We start from the raw sequence: 25,149 nt of genomic DNA on the forward strand, positions 1-25,149 counted from the left end.
CAGCCCTGAAAGATGAAAAATGGCCTGGGCAGTTAGGGGGTTTAAGTGCCCTGCATTGAGGTGGTTAAACAATTAGGCTTTAGATACTTTAATTTTTAAATCTTAATTCACACTGTTGTCCAAATCATCCAAGTTGATTACTGGTGTAATCAAATGTATCAATCTGTTCCTGCATCAGTTTATGGATACTGAGCATTTTCTCGCTCTCTAATTTAAGTTCTTCTAATGTTTTTTCATCTTGTGACTTTTCAAGTTTTTCTGAACACTCGTTGACTTTGCTTTGGCCAATGGACTGTGACCTCCTCTTCTCACAAATATTTTGCATGTTTTCGTACTTACTTCTAGCGGTTTGATAACAGACAAGTTCCATGCACTTGTTGTTTAGGTACAACTGCATTGAATTCTGTATTTCTGATATCTTAACCTCAAATTCCTCTTTCAATTTTACTTCTGACAAACTGTATGGCACTTCCCTTTCAAAGTATTCATTCAGCGATGTTTTCATTGTATCTGCTTGCTCTTGTAGCTCTTGCTTTAGACTTTTCTGTAGAAGGCTCCATAACTCATCTTTTTGCACATCAGTCGTCTGACTTTGTATTGCTCTCTCTGTCTCAGCCATCCAACTGTACATTGCTTCCCTGAAGCTCCACTCTAATTTTGAAAACTGTTTCCATAAAGTATCATATTCAGAGGCTCCCATGTTGGTTTTACATTCGAAAATGAATTTTTCATACTTGACTTTATCCCGCAGATCTTGTATCCATGTGGTAAAGTTTCTGATGTGATGACACTCAGAATATGCTTTTTGTTTTACAACCGTCAACAAATGACTTTTAAATTCAGAAACCTTTATACTGTATTCGGTGCTGATAGAGGCCATTGGAGGGACTCCATGCCACAAGTTAGGGATATACCAGTTGTGGTTTTTGGTGTCATATTCCATAATATCAGAGAACTTTGTGACATCAGTTTTATTCTCCATTTTTGCTGCTTTTCTTGTCATTATGTCAAGTTCCTCCATTAGTAGTTCATCTCTTACGTTTTGGTCATGAGCCGACAAATTGCTGACATTCTGATGAACAAACAAAAAGCTGGGTTTCTTCCTAATTTCTTTCATCTTTATAAAAGCATGGATAACAATTTGCAAAATGTCCTTCACATCTGATTTATTGTCTATGGATATATTGACAATAGTGACATCACTCAACCCAACTGCTAATGTTGCGAGTTCATTGTCATGTTTGTAGCTATCCTCCAGTGAGGCCAACTCTGGAGCTCTCAGGCCTTCTGTATTTATCAACAAAATAAAATGACAGCCCAACTCCCCCTGAAAGTTCTTTGGAACTTTACAAAGAGTCATGAAGGCTCCTCTTGTACATCCTCCTTTGGCCACCGAGCCAATGCCAAACATGGCTTTCAGAAGAGTGGATTTTCCTGTATTCTCCATTCCAAGCACAGTTACTACTTTTAATCTGCATTCTCCTCCTGACTTGGTGTCTAGCTCAATAAAGACATCAGTAATCCACTGTATGGGGATGTTGGAAGCAACTCCATCAATAAGCTCCAAGGGGAAGCCATCCAGCAACAGATCAGCAGCTATTGATGGGAAACGACTAAACTGATTGGAACTTAAAAGAGTTTCTCCATGCTTCAACATCCAATCGTTAGCTTCATAAAATTGTCCTAATTCACGTAAAAAATGTTCAATTCCAAGATTTCTCTCAGTTATACTTTCACCAACACTTTTGTCTTGATGCAGTTGAAGATGTGACTGTAATATATTTTTTCTGGACAGCTGGTCAAGATAAAACCTCATCCAGTACAAGAAATAATGTATTTCTAATTGAGACAGACAATTAAGTGCCTCTAGAAATTGTTTCATACCATCAGAAAGTTTCTGCTGACTTTGTTGTTTGCGCAAGTTGAAAATTTCCCTACGAAGTTTTGACTTGTATTCCTCCTCAGACATGATATTTTGCTTAGACATTCTGATCATTTTTTTTTCAATGGTAGCCAATCGTTTCCACAATTCTCCCTGTAGTTTCATTGTTTCCTTCTTATAACTTGCTACATCCTTTATATCTTTAGTAATGGCCTCTGCCAGTTTTCTTGCATTCTTACACTCCTTCAACTCTTCATCAATATGAATTCCAGTTTCATGAGCCACATTTGAAAGTTTCTCAAGTGTATTGCAATTTAGTTCAGTTGTCATTTGTTCTTTTATAATTAACTGCAATTTTTTGGCTATTTGTATGTCTGGAGATCTGTTTGGTACCAATACCAGAATTCTTTTTTTCACCATAAGATCTGGAAATAATTTTAGCAGATATTCGCAGATTTTTTTCCCTGCACTATTTTTGCACACAGTGAAGAGATAGTTGTTATTTTTTAGCTGTGACAACTTCTCTAGGAAATTCTTGAAGCTCCTTTTTGTTATTTCAGAGTGAACACTCACAATGAAAAAATAATTTGCATCTGAAATATCAATATCTGTGAAATGTTTGCTGGCTACTTCTGCATTATCAACAAATATAAAGACAGTTGCTGAAATCTTCTTGAGGAACTGGGTTTGTGTTTTGTTACTCTGAAGGTCTCCTCGTAGGTTTGCAATGTATAGGGGTTTGGGGAAGAGATCTAAACTACTACCAGCTGGAAAATACCAAGATAATTCCACCAATCCATCAGAGATTTTTCTTTTTGTGTTTCCACCATTCATATCTCTATGTATAAAGAAGGCATGATGCTGCCCTTCTGGGCTAATGATTTGGTTCAAAATTTGGGATTTTGATATGGAATATTCTCCAAACCTCATAAAAGAAAATATTGGTGTTGATTTGTTCACCAAGCTGTCTTCTACTAATTCTCCATTTTCAGATAGATATTGAGATTTCCATCTCTTCACTATACCTCTCAATGTCCACAGCATGAAGGTGCAATGGTACCCTTTACCAGCAGGCAATAGTATAGGGACAGCAAACTGACACATAGACATCTTTGTTATTATCTCTTGTTGAAAAAAATGGTCAGAACAATGCAGGAGGGCACATATAACATCAAGAGCATGGAGAGAATTTGATTCTTCAGTGTCATCAAATACATTTTCCACAGTAAACTCCCCATCATCTTCTGTTTCTTTTGTGTTATCTAGATTTATGCTTCGTGCAGTACTGTTAAGAGCCATAATTTTGTGTAGTATGTGCCAGGCAACATCCTTTAATATCCCAATATCAAACTTTTTACCAGTTTCAGCTTGTAGGTGTTCTCTGTGTGACAGTTTTGAGGTTCTACTATTTTCAAACCCAAGCATCAACAGAAACTCTCGAAGTGGTCCTGAAGAAAAGGATACATTATTTAATTAACTGTGTCTGAGTGTACATGACCTAAAACATTCATTCAGGAAACATTTTTTTTTTACTAAACTGATGTACAGAAAGACTAAAATGTGGCAGGATGGTGGCAGGATCTCACATAACTGGAAAATTAGATTATGTTTTTGGTTAATGTTATTGCAAAATGGAAAATCTTTATGACATTCATATACCAAAAAAGAGAACAAAACTGCACAAGCTCAGGTTAAACAAACCAGGGGCTTAGATAAAGGGGGATACTGGGCTCCAAACCCCTCCCAGAGTGTCTGTTAGACAGTGTAGCAGCTAATGTTGACAGATATTCTGGGCCTTGAGCTATATGCACTCCTGACCTCTGCACTCTGTGCATTACACACACCTGTCCCCTGTACTTTATATATAAAGTGGAGTTCCATTAAAAAGTGGAACTTCCACTTATCTGTCTCCTCCTCCCTCTGGTGCAAGATTTGGCACCTTTCGAGGGGGAGGGCAGAACGGGTACCTGTTTTTGACAGGTCCCCTTCCTCACTTTAGTTTGACCTCGCCGTGTCGAGGTACATCAGAAGTTTGGCCCCTCCTTCTTCCCCTGCTGCCAGGCCAGTAAGAGAGTGTAGTGCACTTCACGCATCCACAGTAGGGACTTGGCCGTGAAGCTTCACTGCTGGGTTCCCCTACTGGCATTGGCGGCGTCAGCACCCAACAGCTGATGAAAACATCAGCTGTGGTGCCGACATCGCTGGATTCTAGGACAGGCAAGTGTCCTAATATTAAAAGACAACAGCTACAGTATGTGTAGCTGTTGACTTTAAATTTTTGGAGGGGGAGGACAGAACACCACTTTAAGGACCCAATTTTCACAATCCACTGCGCTAAATCTTTGTTGGTGGAAGAGTGTACTGTGTCCTTACACAGAGGTGAGTGGCAGTTTGTCCTAATCTTCTTGTCATGGGTTCTCAAGGCCAAAAAAAAACAGTGCACAGACAACAAATCCCTTCAAGCCCTTTTCACTCAAGTTACATAGTTACATAGTTCGTCAGGTTGAAAAAAGACACAAGTCCATCCAGTTCAACCACAAAAAAATAAACAAACAAAATAAAAAAACACAGTACAATCCCATACACCCAACTCCATACCCACAGTTGATCCAGAGGAAGGCAAAAAACCCCAGCAGAGCATGATCCAATTTGCTACAGCAGGGGAAAAAATTCCTTCCTGATCCCCCGAGAGGCAATCGGATTTACCCTGGATAAACTTTACCTTTAAGTCTTAGAGCTGGATCACACTGGGGCGACTCGTCATTCGACTCAGCCGCCAGCAGCTACAGTTTTTGATTTAATTTTCACTTCAGAGACTGGAGCTCAGTTTTAAGCATTAATTTTTTTTGTATTTTTTTTTGTAGTTTATTGTCAAAGTGAAAATTATGTAAAAATAGCATCTTGAAAAGTAAGATACAACAAAAAAAATTCAAGTTGACAGTTGGATTCCTTGCGTAAGGTTTTTAGACAATAGCAAAAAGGTGTCAAAATATCAGCGTTTGCACTCTAAACACTGGATGCAAGCTGGTATTGTCTCTTTAAAGTGGCCACATTGCTAAAATAAATATCTAAAATAAAGTGGCCCTTGCAAAGAATATATGGAATATTCACCTTTCCTGCTGCCCACACTCCTTTTAAAACAGAAAAACCTTCAGCCAGAGATTTTTCAGAATTAAACACTTCTGGTCATGTGGGAATCCTGCTTCCCCACTGTGCTTGTTGCTTTATCCCTTCAGCCTCTACATCACAAGTGTTAAAATGGCGACCCTCCAGCTGTTGCAGAACTACAAGTCCAATGAGGCATTGCATTGCAAAGCTGACAGTTACAAGCATGACTCCCACAGGCAGGGGCACGATGGGACACCCAGCCAGTTTGACACCCTGCTCTACATCATAACAGGAAACTGTGGTGATATAGGAGGGGTGGTAGGACAGCACACAGCATGGACCACTTTATTTTATATGTCTATTTCAGCAACATAGATGCTTTCAGTTTTTCAGGTTGTTCCCTATTGTGTAAAAAGAAAACGTTAAATGTCAACAATATACACCAAAAAAAAAAAGGCTAAGGAAAAAGCAAAGTTAATTGAAGAAATACTTTTTTTGCATTTTCCTTTAGTAATATTCATATCTCACCTGTATTATCATCATTGTGGCTATTTTTACTGAAGGATGGTGTCCTAGTCCTGTTTGATTCACTTCCAAGCAGTGGCTTTTCATCTGTAGGATTACAAAGAGATTTTAGTGCACATGTGTATGTGGTACTTGTATGAAAAAAAAAAATTCACATCAATCATAAGCTGTACACATGGATTACCAGTTAGGCTGAGTGTATTACTGAGTTTTACTGCTTTTAAACTTAAAGTTTATGTCAAGGCAAAATAAAAAATATATATATATTTGGTAAATCTCTACATGTTGCGAATGGAGAAAAAAAAATATCTGTTGATGTTCCAGAAATATTGTGTGCTCATAACTTCTTCTTTAACCGGTTGAGGCCCGCCACACGACATTTACGTCGGCAGAAGGGCACGGCTGGGCACATGGACGTACAGGTACGTCCCCTTTAAGATGTCCAGCCGCGGGTCGCGAGCGCACCAACGGCGACGTGCTCATGACCCGGTCCTATCCTCCGTAACCGCGCCCGCAGGACCCGCGGACCCGATCGCCGCCAGTGGCCCGCGATCGGGTCACAGAGAGGAAGAACGGGGTAAGGTGAGTGTTCTTCCTAGTGCGGCTGTCAGTAATCGTCTGTTCCCTGTGTTAGGGAACGATGATCAGTGATGTCACACGCAAAGCCACGCCCCCCACAGTAAGAACACTCCCTTACAACACACTTAACCCCTACAGCGCCCCCTCCTGGTTAACCCCGTCACTGCCAGTGTCATTTTCACAGTAATCAGAGCATTTTTATAGCACTTTTCGCTGTGAAAATGACAATGGTCCCAAAAATGTGTCAAAAATGTCCGATGTGTACGCCATAATGTCGCAGTCACATAAAAAATCGCTGTTCGCCCCCATTAGTAGTAAAAAAAAATAATAATAAAAATGCCATAAAACTATCCCCTATTTTGTAAACGCTATAACTTTTGTGCAGACCAATCGATAAACGCTTATTGCGATTTTTTTTACCAAAAATATGCAGAAGAGTACGTATCGGCCTAACTGAAGAAAAAATATGTTTTTCATATATATATTTGGGGGATATTTATTATAGTAAAAAGTAAAAAATATAGATTTTTTTTTCAAAATTGTTGCTCTATTTTTGTCTATAGCCCAAAAAATAAAAAGGTGATCAAATACCACCAAAAGAAAGCTCTATTTGTGGGAAAAAAAGGAAGCCAATTTAGTTTGGGAGCCATGTCGCACGACCACGCAATTGTCAGTTAAAGTGACGCAGTGCCGAATCGCAAAAATGGGCAAGGTCCTTTACCGGCATATTGGTTCGGGTCTTAAGTGGTTAACAAGACAAAACAGTCAGGGGAATTAAATGAATCCCTAACATCACCTTTCTGGCACTGTACATAAATTACCTTCAGTTCATAGAGAATGAAACAGGAGGTAATTAAGATCAACTCTAATGCCTGGTTATTTTTTTCGTTCAACCCGACAGGTTGAACGAAAAAAAAACGGACAGCTCCAATCAGAGCTGCTGTACTAGCGATCCAATATTAGTTCAGCGATCTCCCCCGCCAGAACACTCCGATCAGCACTCTCTGACATTGGCTGAGAGTGCTGATTTGGAGCCAGACGACTGCTGTTTTTTCAGCTTGATCGTCCAAAAGAAGGGGGAATAGTGTCTGATGAGGAGTCTGTGACTCCTCATCAGGCTTTGGCCACCCAACTTAACCACTTAAGGACCACCCACGCAGATATATGGCGGCAGGGCGGCCCTCCTGTGCAAATATATTTACCTGTACGTGATTTTGTGCATGGGGTCTGGGGCATGCGTGCGCGCACCATCAGCGACCCGCTCCCGCTGTGATTGGACCCACCTATCATTCTAAAGACAGGCAAAACAGCGGTCTGCCTATGTAAACAAGACAGACCGACGTTCTGCCAGAGGGGTAAATGGAGATCTTGTGTTTCTGCTCTTTAGTCAAAGCACACCCCCCACAGTTAGAAAGCACCCCCTAGAGACACATTTAACCCTTTGATTGCCCCTGATGTTAACCCCTTCTCTGCCAGTGTCATTAGTATACTGATAGAAATTATGTGGGTTGCAAGGCATGGTGGGTGTAATGCAAGATGAACAGGTGGGCGCCAGACACTTAATGAATGCAAAGAGATTTATTGTCTCTATATTGTCTCTTAAACAGAACTGTGGGAGAGAGGATTAGGGCCAGGACACCCTTAGGTAGTTGCAAAGATAATTGGCAGACTCTGAGACTTCTATATGTAGACAGTTATACAGGTGAAGGCCTCCAGCCAGGCACATCTTTTGTATAGGCAGGACCACTGTCTCCTATGGCAGCAATCTTGTAGCTGTTACTAACAGTAAAGGTTTTCAACCTTCTGCAACACGAACAGTTCTCTTCATCCCACACTCACTCGCTGTGGGTCTTCACTCAACGAGCTCCCGGTCTCTCTCACTAGAATTCAGATCCACTAGCCACTGGATCCCCTGAGAGCTTTCACTTTAGCACTCAGTATCTTCCTCAAGTGTCACCCCCGCTTCACTGCTGGGTCCCTGGCTTGGCACTCACAGATACTCTTCAAGCTTCACCCCTGCTCAAACATTAGGTCCCTGGCTTGGCACTCCACAAGCGTCACTTCTGCTGTCCCGCTGGGTCCCTGACTTGGCACCTGCTGAAGTTTTCCCACTTCTTCACCGTCCCTGGCTAGCGAGACGCCTGCTCTGGTACTGGCCTCAGCTACACTCACTGTGATCTCCGGTAACAAGGTGGATGGTCCCTTTGTGGTGACAGCTTCCCCTCTACCTCCGACCAAAACTGGTTCCCCGGCCTGCGGAACCATTACTTCTGGTTGGACTGCAAGCCCGCAGTCCCAACCCTACACTGCTTTTCCTGCTTTTGGATAGGCCCTCAGACAGCCTTAGGTTTCTGGCCTAGCAACCCGGGGCAATACGACACACGTCCACCCAGACAGCCATCCAGGTGGCACAAAACCCTATCACCTGACTCCACCCAAATAAATAGGTTCTCCCAGCAGGCCTAGGGACCCAAGAAAATCCCTGCCCATTGGCTGAGACACCCCATTCATTCCTCATCTGTCCTTGCAATGCACTTGTCTTATTTAATGTCGCCAGGTACCCAGCCATCTAGCGACAGAAGAGAGAAGTGCAGTAATTCCAGAATTAGGGGGAAATCAATTGACCTCCTAACAATTGGCCAAGACAATTATTGCCTGCCAACTAAATTTAATAGCAACCCTGCCTAAACATTAGGGAGCAACATATCAAATGCATTTGGAAAATACATTTTACCAACTTAAAACAATTGAGTAAGTTACAAGAAAAAGTAAGTTAATATCACTTAAAACTATGATTCCACACCATTAATAGGGCAGCACAGTGGTTTAGTGGTTAGCACTTTCACCTAGCAGAAAAAGGGTTGCTGGTTTGAATCCCAACCACACCACAACACTACCTGCCTGGAGTTTTCATGTTCTCCTTGTGCCTGGGTGGGTTTCCTCCAACACTCCAAAGACATGCTCGTAGAGTAATTGGCTACTGTCTGAATTGGCCCTAGTAAATGAATGCGAGATGTACCTTGGGGGCAAGGACTGATGACAATGTATATGTAAAGTGCTGCGTAAATTGACGGTGCTTCATAAGTACCTTAAATAATTTAATGTATGTATTCCTAACTTAAACCTATGGTCTATAAACTGGAAAAAATTTAGTTGGTTAAAACATTAAAACAACAAAGTTGAAAACATGAAAAGTCTAATGAATCAGACAAAAATACGTTTAGTTAACAGCACTCAAAAAGCTGATGCAAATAGTTGACTCAATTTTTTTGAGTAGACCCAGCACAATATTTTTTACAGTCTACAGTGACAGTGAATTGTTTTTAGTACTGATCACTGTATTGGTGTCACTGGTCCTCAAAAAGTGACACTTAGTGTGATTTGTCTGTCGCAATGTTGCAGTCTGGCTAAAAATCGCTAATCGCCTCCCATACTAGCAAAAAAAAGTTCCATAAATGTATCCTAAACTTTGTAGACGCTATAACTTTTGCACAAACCAATCAATATACGCTTATTGGGATTTTTTTTACAAAAAAAAATGTAGCAGAATACATATTGACCTAAATTGATGAATAATTTGGATTTTTTACATTTTTTTGAGTATATTTTGTAGCAGAAAGTAAAAAATATATATATATATTTTTCTAAATTGACGCCCTTTTTTGTTTATAGCGCAAAAAATAAAAACCGCAGAGGTGATCAAATACCACCAAATAAAAGCTCTATTTGTGGGGAAAAAGGACATCAATTGTTTAGATACAACGTTGCAGGACCGTGCAATTGTCAGTTAAAGCGGATCTCCACTCTAAAGTGGAGTCCTGCTGATCGGCACCCTCCCCCCCTCCGGTGTCACATTTGACATCTTTCAGGGGGGAGGGGGGTGCAGATACCTGTCTACAGACAGGTATCTGCACCCACTTCCGGCCCTACGATACGGGCAAAGGACGGGTTTTTCCTCCGCTTCCCGTCCGTCCCCCGTTGTATGCTGGGAACACTCGGCTCCCAGCACACAGCGGGAGCCAATCGGCGGGCGCAGCGCGACTCGCGCATGCGCCGTAGGGAACCGGGCAGTGAAGCCGGAGCGCTTCACTTCCTGGTTCCCTCACCGTGGATGGAGGGGGGAGCAGCAGGGTGACGAGCGATCGGCTCGTCATCTGCTGCGATCGGCGCTGGACTCCAGGACAGGTAAGTGTCCTTATATTAAAAGTCAGCAGCTGCAGTATTTGTAGCTGCTGGCTTTTAATATATTTTTTTAGTGGCACATCCGCTTTAAGTAATGCAGTGATGTATCGCAAAAAAATGGCCGGGTCAGGAAAGGGGTAATCCTTCTGGGGCTGAAGTGGTTAAAAACTCCCCACTGCTGTACTGTCTGTAAAACATTTGCAACAACAGGATGAAGCTCAATTTCACTGGGGACATGGTGTCTGTATGAATACTTTGGCCTCAGGAATTCTAAAGAGTATCTTAAGCCCCGTACACACTGCCAGGAGAGCATTTGGCCAGGAATCCCGACGGGAAAATTGAGAACCTGCTCTCTATTTTCCCGTCGGGTTTCCCAGCAGAGTGTTTCCTGCCGAGAAAACCGGTCGTCTGTATGCTCAGAAAACCGCACATGCTCGACAAAACTTTGACGCATGCGTGGTAGCATACAAAGTTAGTGTGGGGTTTAGTAAGATGGCTTTGACGACATCGAATGTTACGAGACGCCGGCTCGTCGTAGTCGATGACGTCACCGCGTTCTTGCCATTCAAAAGATCAGCAGTTCTTTTGAATGGCCGTCTGTAGACACGGCTTTGCAAGGCAAGTTTGCTAGGAATCCCGTCAGGAAAACCAACGTTTTTTTCCTGACAGGATTCCCGGCCGTGTGTACAGGGCTTTAGACACTTTTTATGAATTCCCCAGAATGTATTTTCAGAACCGAATTTCTAAGAACATGGTGTCAGCCCTGCCTACTTTACTTCTGATGGTTTACAAAGTTCAAAGACCTCTGCTCATCTCCTCCCCTCTCCTTATCTCCATAACCCTTACTCCACCCTCCTTTCACAAACTGCTTTCAATGGTATATTTTTTCAGATGAAAAGAAAGCAAATAAGAGAAGTTCTTTGTTGGGGTTTACATATACTTAACCTGTGCAATCCTTCCCCCCCCCCCCCCCCCCCAGGGCCGATCTGCCCTATATGCTCACTAGTCACTATGCAAGCCACTTAGGGCCTCCCAAATTACTAGAGGCCCGCCTGGTGAGAAGTAATTTTCGGCCTCTCACCCCGCTTCTCAACTCACTGGCTGCATGGGAGAAGAGGTAAGAAGTCAGCACCCCCCCACCTCTCACTTTAATGCAAGATGTAATTTCCGACAGCAGAACACCCCCTCCCCCCGCATCTCAACTTTAATCTTTAATGTGACATGTCAGCAGCCCCCCCGCTTCTCAACTTTAATGTGACATGTCGTTTTGCTTAGGGCCCCAGGGAGGTCAGGATCGGCACTGCCCTCCCCCTTAATTCAAATAGTGATATTGTCTGCAGGGCACACTGCTTCACGTGTGATGGTGCTCTAGACTAGCAATAAATACGTATGTAGTGCCCTTACTTTCAGTAAGGGCACTACGCTAAAGTTAGTGGGAGAATAAGAGAGATAAGTTGCTCTCATTCTTAATTTTGTTAAATTTGACTGTCGCCAATTCCGGATTGTTCTGTGGGTCAGTCTGCGTTCTAGGGATGCAGTACCATCCCTGGGCGGCAGGTGGCGCCAGAGAGGTCCAGGTGGAGCCGCTTCTTCTCAGCAGCCAATTAGAGGAGTTTTCCCTCGTGGGGCATGCTGGGAAGGGGTATTTCTGTGGCGGAGGCCGTTGTTCTTGGTAGTTCGCGGGTTCCTGGTTCCAGGTGCGGCACCCACCTTTAGGGTGTGCGCACATTGTGGGCCCCACCACTATGGCCTACCTGGCCTGGGTTCGCGTGCTACGCAGAGTTCCTGACTCTGGGCCCTCCTGGTCTGGAGCAACTGATGCTACCAAGGGGCCCCAGTGACTTACTGGGTCCCCACTTCTACTGAGGAGATCCCAGGCTGTATGCCGTTCGGTGGGGGATCGGCTTAAGGAGAACCCGGAGGCAGGTTATCCAAAAGGGCTTAAACGAACCATCAGGGATCTGGTGACCGGAACATTGACAGGTACACTTGCACTGTCAGCCGGTGACCCTAACTCTAATTACTGGGAGGATTTGCTCAATCATTTAGCTCATCCAAGTACCAGGCCTGTGGCAGAGGCCTGTTCCTCCCAGCAACCTTAAAGTGAGGCTCCGGCTGCCAGGCCTGTGGCAGGAGTCTGTCCGGGGGCACTTCACCCACTCTGGCTGGAGTGGCGACAAACTGTACTATTACAGAAAAGCAGGATTGCTTTTCTACTATCCAAAGCCTGATACCGCAAAGTTCCTTTACTTCATCAACCTTTTCTGTCTACCTCAATTTGATGTTGGTCGTGTTGGGCCAAGAAAAAAAGCATTCAGAAAACCTCATCTACGAATTGGACATTCGCTTATTGCTCTACTCACTACCTTCACCCCTAGACAACACATAGAGGTAACTCAATACGCCGTTCCCAAATCAATCAGCGGCTCCTGAGGGGGTAGCGCTACACGTATTCCTGCCACCATGTAGTTGGTAACCTTCTCACAAAGTTAGAAAACCATTCCTGAGCCTGGTCATCCATCTCAGTCACCCTAAACTGCTCACCCATTTTGACCATGACACTTTACCTTCTGTGTACCAGGTATTGGTCTCTGAAAACTCCCCATGAATGTTTTTCACTGCTTCAGTTTTACTGCTGGGTTCTCCACTGGCTTCAGTATCTGTGTATCCTGTGGGAATGAGAGATTGACTTTACCAGATGAAATAAATCATAGTTGTTTACACATTAAAATACTTTTTGGGCAATATCATAGGCTTGATATCCAGTCTCTATTTGGATCAATTTTATTGTTATAATTATATATATATACAGTGCTGTGAAAAAGTATTTGCCCCTTTTCAGATTTTTAATTGTTTTGCATATTTGTCACACTTTAATGATTCAGATCATCCTACAAGTTTTGATATCAAAAAAGATAACCACAGCAAAACAAAATGCAATTTTAAATGATGATTTCATTTATTAACCACTTCCCTACCACTGGATGTCATATGACGTCCTGGGTTTCAGTGGGTGATATCTGAATGATGGGGGGCAGCTACAGGCATCATTCAGATATTCATCTCTTCAGCCGGAAATCCTGTGCACCATAAGAACGATCATAGCGGCAGTTCCACCGATTGATCGCTCTAATAGGCGACGGGGCGACGTCCTCCCCCTCCCGCCGCCATCCGGTGCTTCTCTGGGCTCTCCCGTGCCATCGGAGACCCGGAGAAACAATCTGCCAGCGCCAGATGAGAGGCATTGGTAGCTCACGCTCAGAAGCGAACGCACACGTAAGTCCCGCCCACATATGTAAACGCTGTTCAAACCACACATGTGAGGTATCGCCGCGTGCTATAGAGCGCCAGCAACAATTCTAGCACTAGACCTCCTCTGTAACTCTAAACTGGTAACCAGTAAAAAAAAAAAAACGCCTATGGAGATTTTTAAGTACTGAAGTTTGGCGCTATTCCATGAGTGTGCGCAATTTTAAAGCGTGACACGTTAGGTATCTATTTACTCGGCGTAACATCATCTTTCACATTATACAAAAAAATTGGGCTAACTTTACTGTTTTGTTATTTTTTTAATTCATGAAGCTGTTTTTTCCCCCCAAAAAAGGCGTTTGAAAAATAATAAGTAATAAGTAATTTTCCAGCAAAAAAATTATGATTTTTGCATGTAGGAGAGAAGTGCCAAAATAGGCGCGGTATGGAAGTGGTTGCCCCCTTAATGACCAGAGCATTTTTTATAATTCGGCACTGGGTCACTTTAACTGACAATTGCACGGTCTTGCTACACTGTACCCAAACAAGATTGATGTCCTTTTTTCCCACAAATAGAGCAGTCAGCTGCTGACTTTTAACCACTTAAGACCCGGACCATTATGCAGGTTAAGGATCTGGCCAGTTTTTGCGATTCGGCACTGCGTAGCTTTAACTGACAATTGCGCGGTCGTGCGGCGTGGCTCCCAAACAAACTTGGTGTAGTTTTTTTCCCCACAAATAGAGCTTTCTTTTGGTGGTATTTGATCACCTCTGCGGTTTTTATTTTTTGGGCTCTAAACAAAAATAGAGCGACAATTTTGAAAAAACACAATGGGGGTTATTTACTAAAAGCAAATCCAAAGTGCACTGTATATATACAGCATCTCACAAAAGTAAGTACACCCCTCAGTCACATTTCTGTAAATATTTTCTTCTATCTTTTCATGTGACAACAGTGAAGAAATGACACTTTGTATCTACAATATTGTGTAGTGAGTGTACAGCTTGTATAACAGTGTAAATTTGCTGTCCCCTCAAAATAACTCAACACACAGCCATTAATGTCTAAACCGCTGGCAACAAAAATTAGTACACCCCTATGTGAAAATGTCCAAATTGGGCCCAAAGTGTCAATATTTTAAATGGCCACCATTATTTTCCAGCACTGGGCATGGAGGTCAACAGAGCTTCACAGGTTGCCACTGTAGTCCTCTTCCCCTCCTCCATGATGACATCACGGAGCTGGTGGATGTTGGAGACCTTGCGCTCCTCCACCTTCCGTTTGAGGATGTCCCACAGATGATCAATAGGGTTCAGGTCTGGAGACATGCTTGGCCAGTCCATCACCTTTACCCTCAGCTCCTTTAGCAAGGCAGTGGTGGTCTTGGAGGTGTGTTTGGGGTGGTTATCATGTTGGAATACTGCCCTGCGGCCCAGTCTCTGAAGGGAGGGGATCATGCTCTGCTTCAGTATGTCACAGTACATGTCGGCATTCATGGTTCCCTCAATGATCTGTAGCTCCCCAGTGCCGGCAGCACTCATGCAGCCCCAGACCATGACCCTCCCACCACCATGCTTGACTGTAGACGAGACACACTTGTCTTTGTCCTCCTCACCTGGCCCCTCCCCCACACACGCCTGACACCATCTGACACCAAATACCTTTATCTTGGTCTCATCAGACCACAGGAAATGGTTCCAGTAATCCATGTCCTTAGTCTGCTTGTCTCCAGCAAACTGTTTGTGGGATTTCTTGTGCATCATCTTTAGAAGAGGCTTCCTTCTGGGACGACAGCCATGCAGACCAATTTGATGCAGTGTGCGGCGTATGGTCTGAGCACTGACAGGCTGACCCCCCCCACCCCTTCAACCTCTGCAGCAATGCTGGCAGCACTCATACGTCTATTTCCCAAAAGACAACCTGAGCACGTGACCTCAACCCCTTTGGTGGACCATGGCGAGGCCTGTTCTGAGTGGAACCTGTCCTGTTATACCGCTGTATGGTCTTGGCCCCTGTGCTGCAGATCAGCTTCAGGGTCTTGGCAATCTTTTTATAGCCTATGCTATCTTTATGTAGAGACACAATTCTTTTTTTTCAGATCCTCAGAGAGTTCTTTGCCATGAGGTGCCATGTTGTACTTCCAGTGACCAGTATGAGAGAGTGAGAGCGATAACACCAAATTTAACACACCTGCTCCCCATTCACACCTGAGACCTTGTAACACTAACGAGTCACATGACACCGGGGAGGGAAAATGGCTAATTGGGCCCAATTTGGACATTTTCACTTAGGGGTGTACTGACTTTTGTTGCCAGCGGTTTAGACATTAATGGCTCTGTGTTGAGTTATTTTGAGGGGACAGCAAATTTACACTGTTATACAAGCTGTACACTCACTAAACAACATTGTAGCAAAGTGTCATTTCTTCAGTGTTGTCACATGAAAAGATAGAAGAAAATATTTACAAAAATGTGAGGGGGTGTACTGACTTTTGTGAGATAAGATGCCTAACCTTGGGCCAGTTTAAAAATAAAAAAAGTGTACAAAAAACAGCCTGCCAATATACAATACATGATGGATGGAATTACATACGCGACATATATCACACAATTACAAATAATAATGTGCATCATTTTAAAGGTTTGATTTTCATGTTCACAATATGAATAATAGTGTAGCATATATACAATCATTTTTAAAGAAAAACTAGTTAAAGCCGAGTTCCACCCATTTTCTAAACTTTCTCTATATTCCATCTCCTTAGCTAATCCTTTTTCACATTGGCATTTTAATAAAACATATTTTGCCTAGAAATACCTTTTTTCTTTTATTTCTTCTTGTCTATCGCCCCTCCTCGCCTAGGCGATTACGTCACTAGGCGATTACGTCACTAGGCGATTACGTCACTAGGCGATTACGTCACTAGGCGATTACGTCACTAGGCGATTACGTCACTAGGCGATTACGTCACTAGGCGATTACGTCACTAGGCGATTACGTCACTAGGCGATTACGTCACTAGGCGATTACGTCACTAGGCGATTACGTCACTAGGTGATTACGTCACTAGGCGATTACGTCACTAGGCGATTTGCAAGGGGTCCTGGGATAGCAGCGTCACGTATCCCAGGAGTCCTTGCGAATCGCCTACTGCCGAAATCTCAAATTATTTGCAGATGACGCTCTCTCTCCTTCCCGTCACACTGCCACTGCCTGAGTTGTGCTGAGCTGCAGCCTGGCCCTGTTACCACTTCACTGATGATTGTGGTTGGTGGGGCAGCCGCTACAACAGGCCGATGCCTGTCAGTAAAGATGGTCCCGCTGAGGCATTACTGAGCATGCACAGAAGTCCAGGAAATGAACACAAGAGGGCTTCAGATACCCACAGCCAAAATGGAACCTGCCTGTTTCCGAGATCTGTGATTAATAAAACTATTTTTCAAGAAAGTAAAAGTGCAATAAATATGATAGAAGAGAAAGGGGGGGTGGGACTTTAAATGAGACACGCAGTCAGCAGAGAGCCAGAAAATGGTATATTGATATGTAAATCTATTTGCACAAGCATATTAGGGATGGAGGCATGCAGCATGTAGTTGGGCCTGATATTTGGTAGTCGGGTACTCTAATTGTATGCGGTCATTCACACCTGATATTCAATTAGCTCCCTTTATTGGATCACTATATACCATACATGTTTGTTTGGGACAGCATACACGTTTTTGGCTTATCACTGTTACTTTATTATTTTTTTCAGCACCTCTGGCCTGCCCACCCACCTGGTGTGGGCATGGTGACTCCTGGCCTGGGACCCTTGAGCTTTGTCTCACGTCTCTCTCCGGGAGTTGCGATGCGCACCATGGGACCTCCCCTCTCCCCCTTTGGAGCGGGTGGGTCCTCTCTGCTGCGCATCGACGCCACGTTTGACGTCTATTGACGTCCAGCAGGATAACATGCCGGCGCACTCCCATGGGGGCACACAGCGTGGCGATCAGTGATGTGGTGTGTCAGTCTGACACCCTGCATATCCGATTTCGGTAAAGAGTCTCTGGCGGAGGCTCTTTACCACGTGATCAGCCGTGTCCAATCACAGCTGATCACGATGTAAACAGGAAGAGCCGTTGATCGGCTCTTCCTCACTCGCGTCTGACAGACGCGAGTAGAGGAGAGCCGATCGACGCCTCTGCTGACAGGCGGGGTATACGCTGATTGTTTATCAGCGTAGCCCCCCCGCGGATGCCCACACTGGACCACCAGGGAAGCCACCAGGGAAGGGGGCAACATGTGGATGGCCAGGTATGTACCCCATGGCCATCCACATGTTAAAAAGTATTCACAATAGATGCCAATCAGTGCCCACAAATGGGCACTGACTGGCAACATGGGCACTGACTGGCAAACATAAAACAAGTGATGCCCAGCAATGCCATCATCAGTGCCACCCCTCAGTGTCCATAAGTGCCACCTCTCAGTGTCCATAAGTGCCACCTCTCAGTGCCCATCCATGCCCATCAGTGCCCACTTATCAGTGCCCACCAGTGCCCACCTGTGCCACCTATCAGTGCCACCCATAAGTACCCACCAGTAACACCCATAATTACCCATCAGTGCCACCTATGGGTACCCATCAGTGCCGCCTATGAATGCCCATCAGTGCTGCCTATGAGTGCCCATCAGTGCCGCCTATGGGTGCTGCATACCAGTGCCGCTTTTGAATGCCGCATAAAAGTGCCGCCTATCAGTGCCCATCAGTGACCATCATCAGTGCCACCTCATCAGTGCCACCTCATCGGTGCCCATCAGTGCCACCTTATCAGTGCCCATCAGTGCAGCCAAATCAGTACCCGTAATTGAAGAAGACAACTTACTTATTTACAAAAAAATGAACAGAAAAAAATAAAAACTTATTTTTTTTCAAAATTTTCGGTCTTTTTTTAGTTGTTGCACAAAAAAAAACACGCAGAGGTGATCAAATACCACCAAAAGAAATCTCTATTTGTGGGAACAAAATTATAAAAAAATTGTTTGGGTACAGTGTAGCATGACCGCGCAATTGTCATTCAAATTGCAACAGCGCAGAAAGCTGAAAATTGGCCTGGGCAGGAAGGTGTGTAAGTGCTTAAAGTGGTTAAAAAAAATGTTTGGGGGACTGGAACTCCGCTTTAGGAAAATTCTGCTCATTAACAATACATTCCTTTAGGCGATTTAGCTTGCATTTGTAGCGCTATACAAGTTGCTCATTCATATATATATATTTTAAGATTTGGTTTTCAGTTCTGGAGATTAACTGAAGGTAATTTTTAATACCATTGCAAAACAAATTGTGTAGTACCGTATATACTCGAGTATAAGCCGAGTTTTTCAGCACATTTTTTTGTGCTGAAAATGCCCCCCCCTTGGCTTATACACGAGTCACCTTTTTGCGCCTACGGCCGGGGAGCACTGATTTTTTTAAAGCCGGGTACCCCTTCCATAGACTCGCATGTTAAACGTCAGTCTAGTCATGGATTCAGTGAGGCATGCACACAGTGAGGTATGGGCACAGTGAGGCATGGGCACAGTGAGGCATGGGCACAGTGAGGCATGGGCACAGTGAGGCATGGGCACAGTGAGGTATGGGCACAGTAAGGCATGGGCACAGTGAGGCATGGGCACAGTGAGGCATGGACACAGTGAGGTATGGGCACAGTAAGGCATGGGCACAGTGAGGTATGGGCACAGTAAGGCATGGGCACAGTGAGGTATGGGCACAGTGAGGTATGGGCACAGTGAGGCATGGGCACAGTGAGGTATGGGCACAGTGAGGCATGGGCACAGTGAGGCATGGGCACAGTGAGGTATGGGCACAGTGAGGTATGGGCACAGTAAGGCATGGTCACAGTGAGGTATGGGCACAGTAAGGCATGGGCACAGTGAGGTATGGGCACAGTGAGGTATGGGCACAGTGAGGCATGGGCACAGTGAGGTATGGGCACAGTGAGGCATGGGCACAGTGAGGCATGGGCACAGTAAGGCATGGGCACAGTGAGGCATGGACACAGTGAGGCATGGGCACAGTGAGGCATGGACACAGTGAGGCATGGGCACAGTGAGGCATGGACACAGTGAGGTATGGGCACAGTAAGGCATGGGCACAGTGAGGTATGGGCACAGTAAGGCATGGGCACAGTGAGGTATGGGCACAGTGAGGCATGGGCACAGTGAGGCATGGACACAGTGAGGCAAAGTGAGGCACAGTGAGGCATGCAGATGGACACCCTAGGCTTATACACAAGTCAATAAGTTTTCCCAGTTTTTTGTGGTAAAATTAGGTGCCTCGGCTTATATTTGGGTCGGCTTATACTCGAGTATATACGGTAAATTGAATTATATTTAATGTTTTAACAAAAGTTGAGGTTTTCTTTAATACATTTTAATTTGAGAGGGTTTTTTTCACCTTTTTTCCTGTATTTTTTCATTCCGTAGATAGTTATTGGTATAAGTACAAATACACTCAACACAATGGGCACAGCCAGGGTATATTTTATGGATGACTCTGTAAAATAAAAACAAAAACATTACACTTAAGTTAAGTGAAATCATTGCGTTAATTTACCTAATATTTGGAACTTTCACTTTAAGTATCAACAAGTATAATGTACTTTGTGGTGTTGTGATACCTATTTATTAAACGGGTCTGCCTGATTGGATTGAAATTAAATGATTGTAAAGTCCCTTTTTAAAATTTAAAAATAAACAGGTTTATACTTACCTGCACCCCTTTCCTCCTCCTCTGGGGTCCCCCACCAGCGCTCTCAGCTCCTCCTCTTCTCTGTGTGCCCCCATATGAAGCCACTTGCTATGGGGAAAGATGTGTGCTCACACATAAACCGGGCTGTGTGCATCTATAGACACACAGCATGGCTTTGCCCCAACCCCCTCACTCCTGTGCCTTAATACAAACACTAACAACAGTTTAAAAAAGTAGATGCGCTAACGCCACCAATATTTGACCAAAACATGTAAATAAAATTTAACACACTGGGGTTGGTTTTCCAAAGGCAAACAGACGTGAACTTTGCAAAGTGCAGTTGCTCCGAAGCTTAGCAAATGAGGTAAGGCTTCACTTTGCAAAGAATACCAAATCATGTGCAAGAAAAAAAAACATGATTGGATAATAGAAGTCAGCAGGGCTTCTGTTCATTTACTAAGGTCTGGAGCAACTGCACTTGCAATGTGCGCAGCCTATTTGCCTTCAGTAAATCAACCCCACTAAGGCCCCTTTCACACTGAGGCTGGCTGACTGGAGGAAGAGTGACATCTGTGTTCCTGATTAACAGGAGCACAAGATCTCTCTCTTCCTCTCTGACAGAACGCTGGTCTGCATTGTTTACATAGGCAGACCACCATTCTGCCTCTCCAGTTTTAACCCCAATGCATTCCGTGCATTAGCCCTGGTTCACACCAGTGCGGTTTAAAATGTTGCTACTTCAGCGCCTTTTCAAAGCTGCAGATTGGTGCGATTTCATTGCAGCTTGCAACTTCATTTAAAGGGGTTGTAAAGGTTTGTTTTTTATTTTCTAAATAGGTTCCTTTAAGCTCGTGCATTGTTGGTTCACTTACCTTTTTCTTTAAATTTCCCTTCTAAATGTTTTTTGTTTTTTCTTTGTTTTCTTTGTCTGAATTTCTCACTTCCTGTTCCTCCTCAGTAAGCTGCTCTGGCTGACTAACCACCACTCGGGTTGATGGTGGAAAGCTTACTGAGGAGAAACAGGAAGTGAAAAATTCAAACAAAGAAAAAAATAACATTTAGAAGGGAAATGGAAGGAAAAGGTAAGTGAACCAACAATGCACGAGCTTAAAGGAACCTATTTAGAAAATAAAAGACGAGCCTTTACAACCCCTTTAACAGAAGTCTATGCAAATCTCAATAAAATCATTAAAAGTAGTGAACATTTTTTCATAATCACTGCGAGACGCGGCAATATGAATGATTCCATTCCCAGCAATGGGATGTGACTTGTCATGTAAATTTGGAACTGTCAAATCACCTGACAAGACACCGGTGAATGTTTAGACAACAGTATCTCCCCCTCATTGTTACCTGATACATCACTCAATCCAGTGCCCTGCCCAACTGTGCCCTATCTGTGTCTATGGATGCAGATGACACCCCCTATGGGCTTCCACCAAGAAGAGGAGTTGCCAAAAGTGCCAGCGGGGGGAACCGAGAAGAGGAGGTTTGGGTCCACTCTGTGCAAAACTATTACACACAGCGGGTAAGTATGACATATCTGTTATTAACGTTATTATAAAACATGACTTTACAGTCACTTTGAATTGCTGGCAAATGACATTTCCCTTCTTGTATTTTTTTTTAAGACAAACAGAACCCCTTCAAAAGTCCCCCAAAATTCATAAGGTCCCACTAGGAATCTATACCATAGCATTCAGCCTGGCTGGCCAAGAAAGGGAGAAGACAAATGTGAGTTCCCTTCCCGAACCATACCAGTAGTGACATTCAGGGCCGCTGATAGAAATCATGGGGCCCCGTACAGCTTACCTGACGGGGCCCCCTTCAGCTCCACCCCTGGTCCCGCCTTTAGCTCCGCCTTGAAACTGTCTCTGCAGCACGTTACGGGATTGGCGGCATTGGTAGGCACCTGGAGCAGAGAACCGGGGGGGGGGGGGGGGGCTGCCGTCTGAAATTGAAATTGAGAAGCGGGGGGGGGGGGGGGCTGCCGTGAATTGAGAAGCGGAGGGGGGCCCTTTACAAATTATTAAGAAAAATGAAAAATGAAAAAATAAAAATAAAAAAAATATATAAAATAAATAAATAAACATTTATAAAAAAAAAAAAAAAAGGAGGGGGGGTTGCCATTCAGGGCCCTGGGGACCTCTGGGCCCTTTAATTAAAAAAAAAAAACATTTATAAAAAAAAAAAAAAAAAGGGGGTTTGCCACATGGAGACCTCATGAGCCCTTTAATATATATATAAGGAAAAAAAAGAAAAAAAAATGAAATAAAATAATATGAAAAAAAAAATAATTTATAAAAAAAGGGGGATTGCCATCCGGGGCCCTGGGGACCTTTAATAATATATATATATATATATATATATATATATATATATATATATATATATATATATATATATATATATATATATATATAAAATAAAAAAAATATCTAAAAATGTAAAAAAAGAATTTATAAAAAAAGGGGGATTGCCATCCGGGGCCCTGGGGACCTTTAATAATATATATATAATAAATAATAAAAAAATATATAAAAATGTATTTATTTTTTTATAAAAAAAAAGGGGTGTTTTCATCCCGCACCCTGGGGATCTCCGGGCCCCTGGGGACCCCCGTATCCCTAAGAAAAAAAAATTGTCCCTTTAATAAAAAAAAATATATATTAGAAAAAAAATATATTTTTTTATAAAAAATAAATAAAAAAAAGGGGGGTTGCCATCTGGGGCCCTGGGGGCCTTCGGACCCCTGGGGACCCCGGACCTCTAAAAAAAAAATGTCCCTTTAATAAAAATTAAAATAAAAATATATTAAAAAAATCTATATATTTTTTTTAAAAAATAAATAAAAAAAAGGGGAGTTGTCATCTGGGACCCTGTGGGCCTCCGGGCCCCTGGGGACCTCCGGACCCCTAAAAAAAAAAATATATTTTTTTTTTCTTTTTAAAGGGGGTTGCCATCCGGGCCCCTGCTGGCCCGGGGCCCCCTACAACAGGGCCAGTTGTACTGGCTTATCAGCGGCCCTGGTGACATTAGTAGTCATATATGGCCATGTCCATATTTGGTCCATGTAATTACCCAAGTATGGCCTTTCACCATATCTGGGCAAGGGTGTCACTGCTATCCCCATCCCTTTGCTTTGGTGGCTGAGGATTCCAGGCCATGTAATTAATGTGCCAGTGAGAGATGCAGCTGCTATGGATGCAGCAGGCGCCCACTGTTTTTTTTAAGAACCATTGACAGCGGGACCTGGGAAATACCACTTCTGTATATGTTGTTCAGCTCCCTCCAAACAGAGGGCCAAGCAGGCAAAGGTTCAGGCACTCATCCAAATGCCAGAACAGCCAAAATTTGTTCCAAACCAAGGTTTGGACTGAACAGTCAACCTTCCCTATTTTCCACAGATGATTCAATGGATTCAACATAGAGTGTTGTCACCCTTAGACAAGACATGTCCTGCTGGAAAGAAAACAAATGCAGCCCATTCACACTGGGGCGGCACGACTGAAGTCAATACGAGTCGCCCCCAAAGTCGTACAAGAACCTTTTTCTAAGTCGGAACGCCTTGCGTCACTCCTATTAGAACGGTTCTATTGAACAGAGCGGGATGCGACTTGTCAGGCGGCTGCCACCCCTGACGAGTTGCCCCAGTGTGAATGGGGACTAAGGGTTGATAATACATTTTTGTTTTTGGGTTAGATATACTGTAATTTAACCTTACAAAGTACCTGTTTTGTTAAAATGAAACTCTTCCTGAAGAGGCTCAAGGAGAGATGCATGTCGGACTCTGCATGAGTAGGTCTTGCTCTGGTGCGTATTGGATTTATTAATTGTAATGGTACTGTTAGTTTGATAGCATTGGTCTTTACTTGTCATAACTCTATCCATGACAGATTGTTCAAGAATAATTCCATCTTCCAACCAATCAATGTGAATTTCAGGGGGGTAGAAACCAGTAACAGCACAGCGCAGCGTATCCCCCTGATTTCCGTTGTCAGATATCCTTATTATCTTCAATACCGGTGGAGCTGTAAGAAATTCAAATAAATCTTCTATTTAAACACAAATAATGTATAGGAATGTCAGTAGTTAGAGCCATTTACTCCCTAAGAAGGGTAAAAGGTTGATAAGCTTGGAAATGCAAAATAAAAACAAAAACAAAATGAATGCATTTTCAGTTTCATAATTTTAGAACACTAATGCCGCGTACACACCATCACTTTATGTGATGAAAAAAAATGACGTTTGTAAAAACGTCACTTTAATTGACTGTGTGTGGGGGAAAACGTCGTTTTATGTCTTGTAAAAAACGACCAAAAAAAATTGAAGCATGCTTCATTTTTATGTGTCGTTTTTCAAAAGTGCACTTTTTACTTCACAGAAATTGACCGTGTGTAGCAAAAAACGTTGTTTTCTAAGACGTTTTTTCATCCACGCATGTCCAGAAGCTACTTATGAAGCAAGCTTCAATGGTAAAACGTGGTGGAACGTAACCTCACTTTGCAAGATCATTGTGAGAAAAACGATGGTGTGTAGGCAACTTCGTCTTTGAAAATTGAAGTTTCAAAAACGTCATTTTTTACTTCACAGAAAATGTCGTTTTTTTTCATCACATAAAGTGATGGTGTGTACGCGGCATAAGGCCCCGTACACACGACCGTTTTCCTCGACAGAATCCATCAAGAAATTTGGTGGCAGAGCTTTTTTTCCCGGGGAAACCGGTCGTGTGTACGTTTTTCATCGAGGAAACTGTCGAGGAACTCGACGAGGAAAAAATAGAACAAGTTCTTTTTTTCCTTGACGGGAGTCTCAATTTCCTCGTCGGGCTGGTTTTCAACGAGAAACTCCAGCGTGTGTATGCTTAGAAACCAGCGCATGCTCAGAATAAAGTAT

The 25,149-nt window shown here is 43.3% G+C and overlaps 1 protein-coding gene across 1 annotated transcript; it reads right to left on the reverse strand.

Moving 5' to 3' along the window:
* Window positions 1-24,263, reverse strand: LOC120942983 (up-regulator of cell proliferation-like). Its single transcript, XM_040355996.1, has 5 exons — window positions 23,985-24,263; window positions 19,960-20,058; window positions 12,844-12,945; window positions 5,519-5,602; window positions 1-3,330 (listed from the first exon to the last, which is right to left on the reverse strand). The coding sequence occupies exons 1-5, from the start codon at window positions 24,142-24,144 to the stop codon at window positions 125-127; spliced, it is 3,651 nt and encodes a 1,216-aa protein (XP_040211930.1). The 5' UTR covers window positions 24,145-24,263; the 3' UTR covers window positions 1-124.
* Between the last annotated feature and the right edge of the window lie 886 nt (window positions 24,264-25,149).

This window comes from Rana temporaria, chromosome 6 (assembly GCF_905171775.1).
Source record: "Rana temporaria chromosome 6, aRanTem1.1, whole genome shotgun sequence".
Classification (NCBI taxonomy): Eukaryota; Metazoa; Chordata; class Amphibia; order Anura; family Ranidae; genus Rana; species Rana temporaria.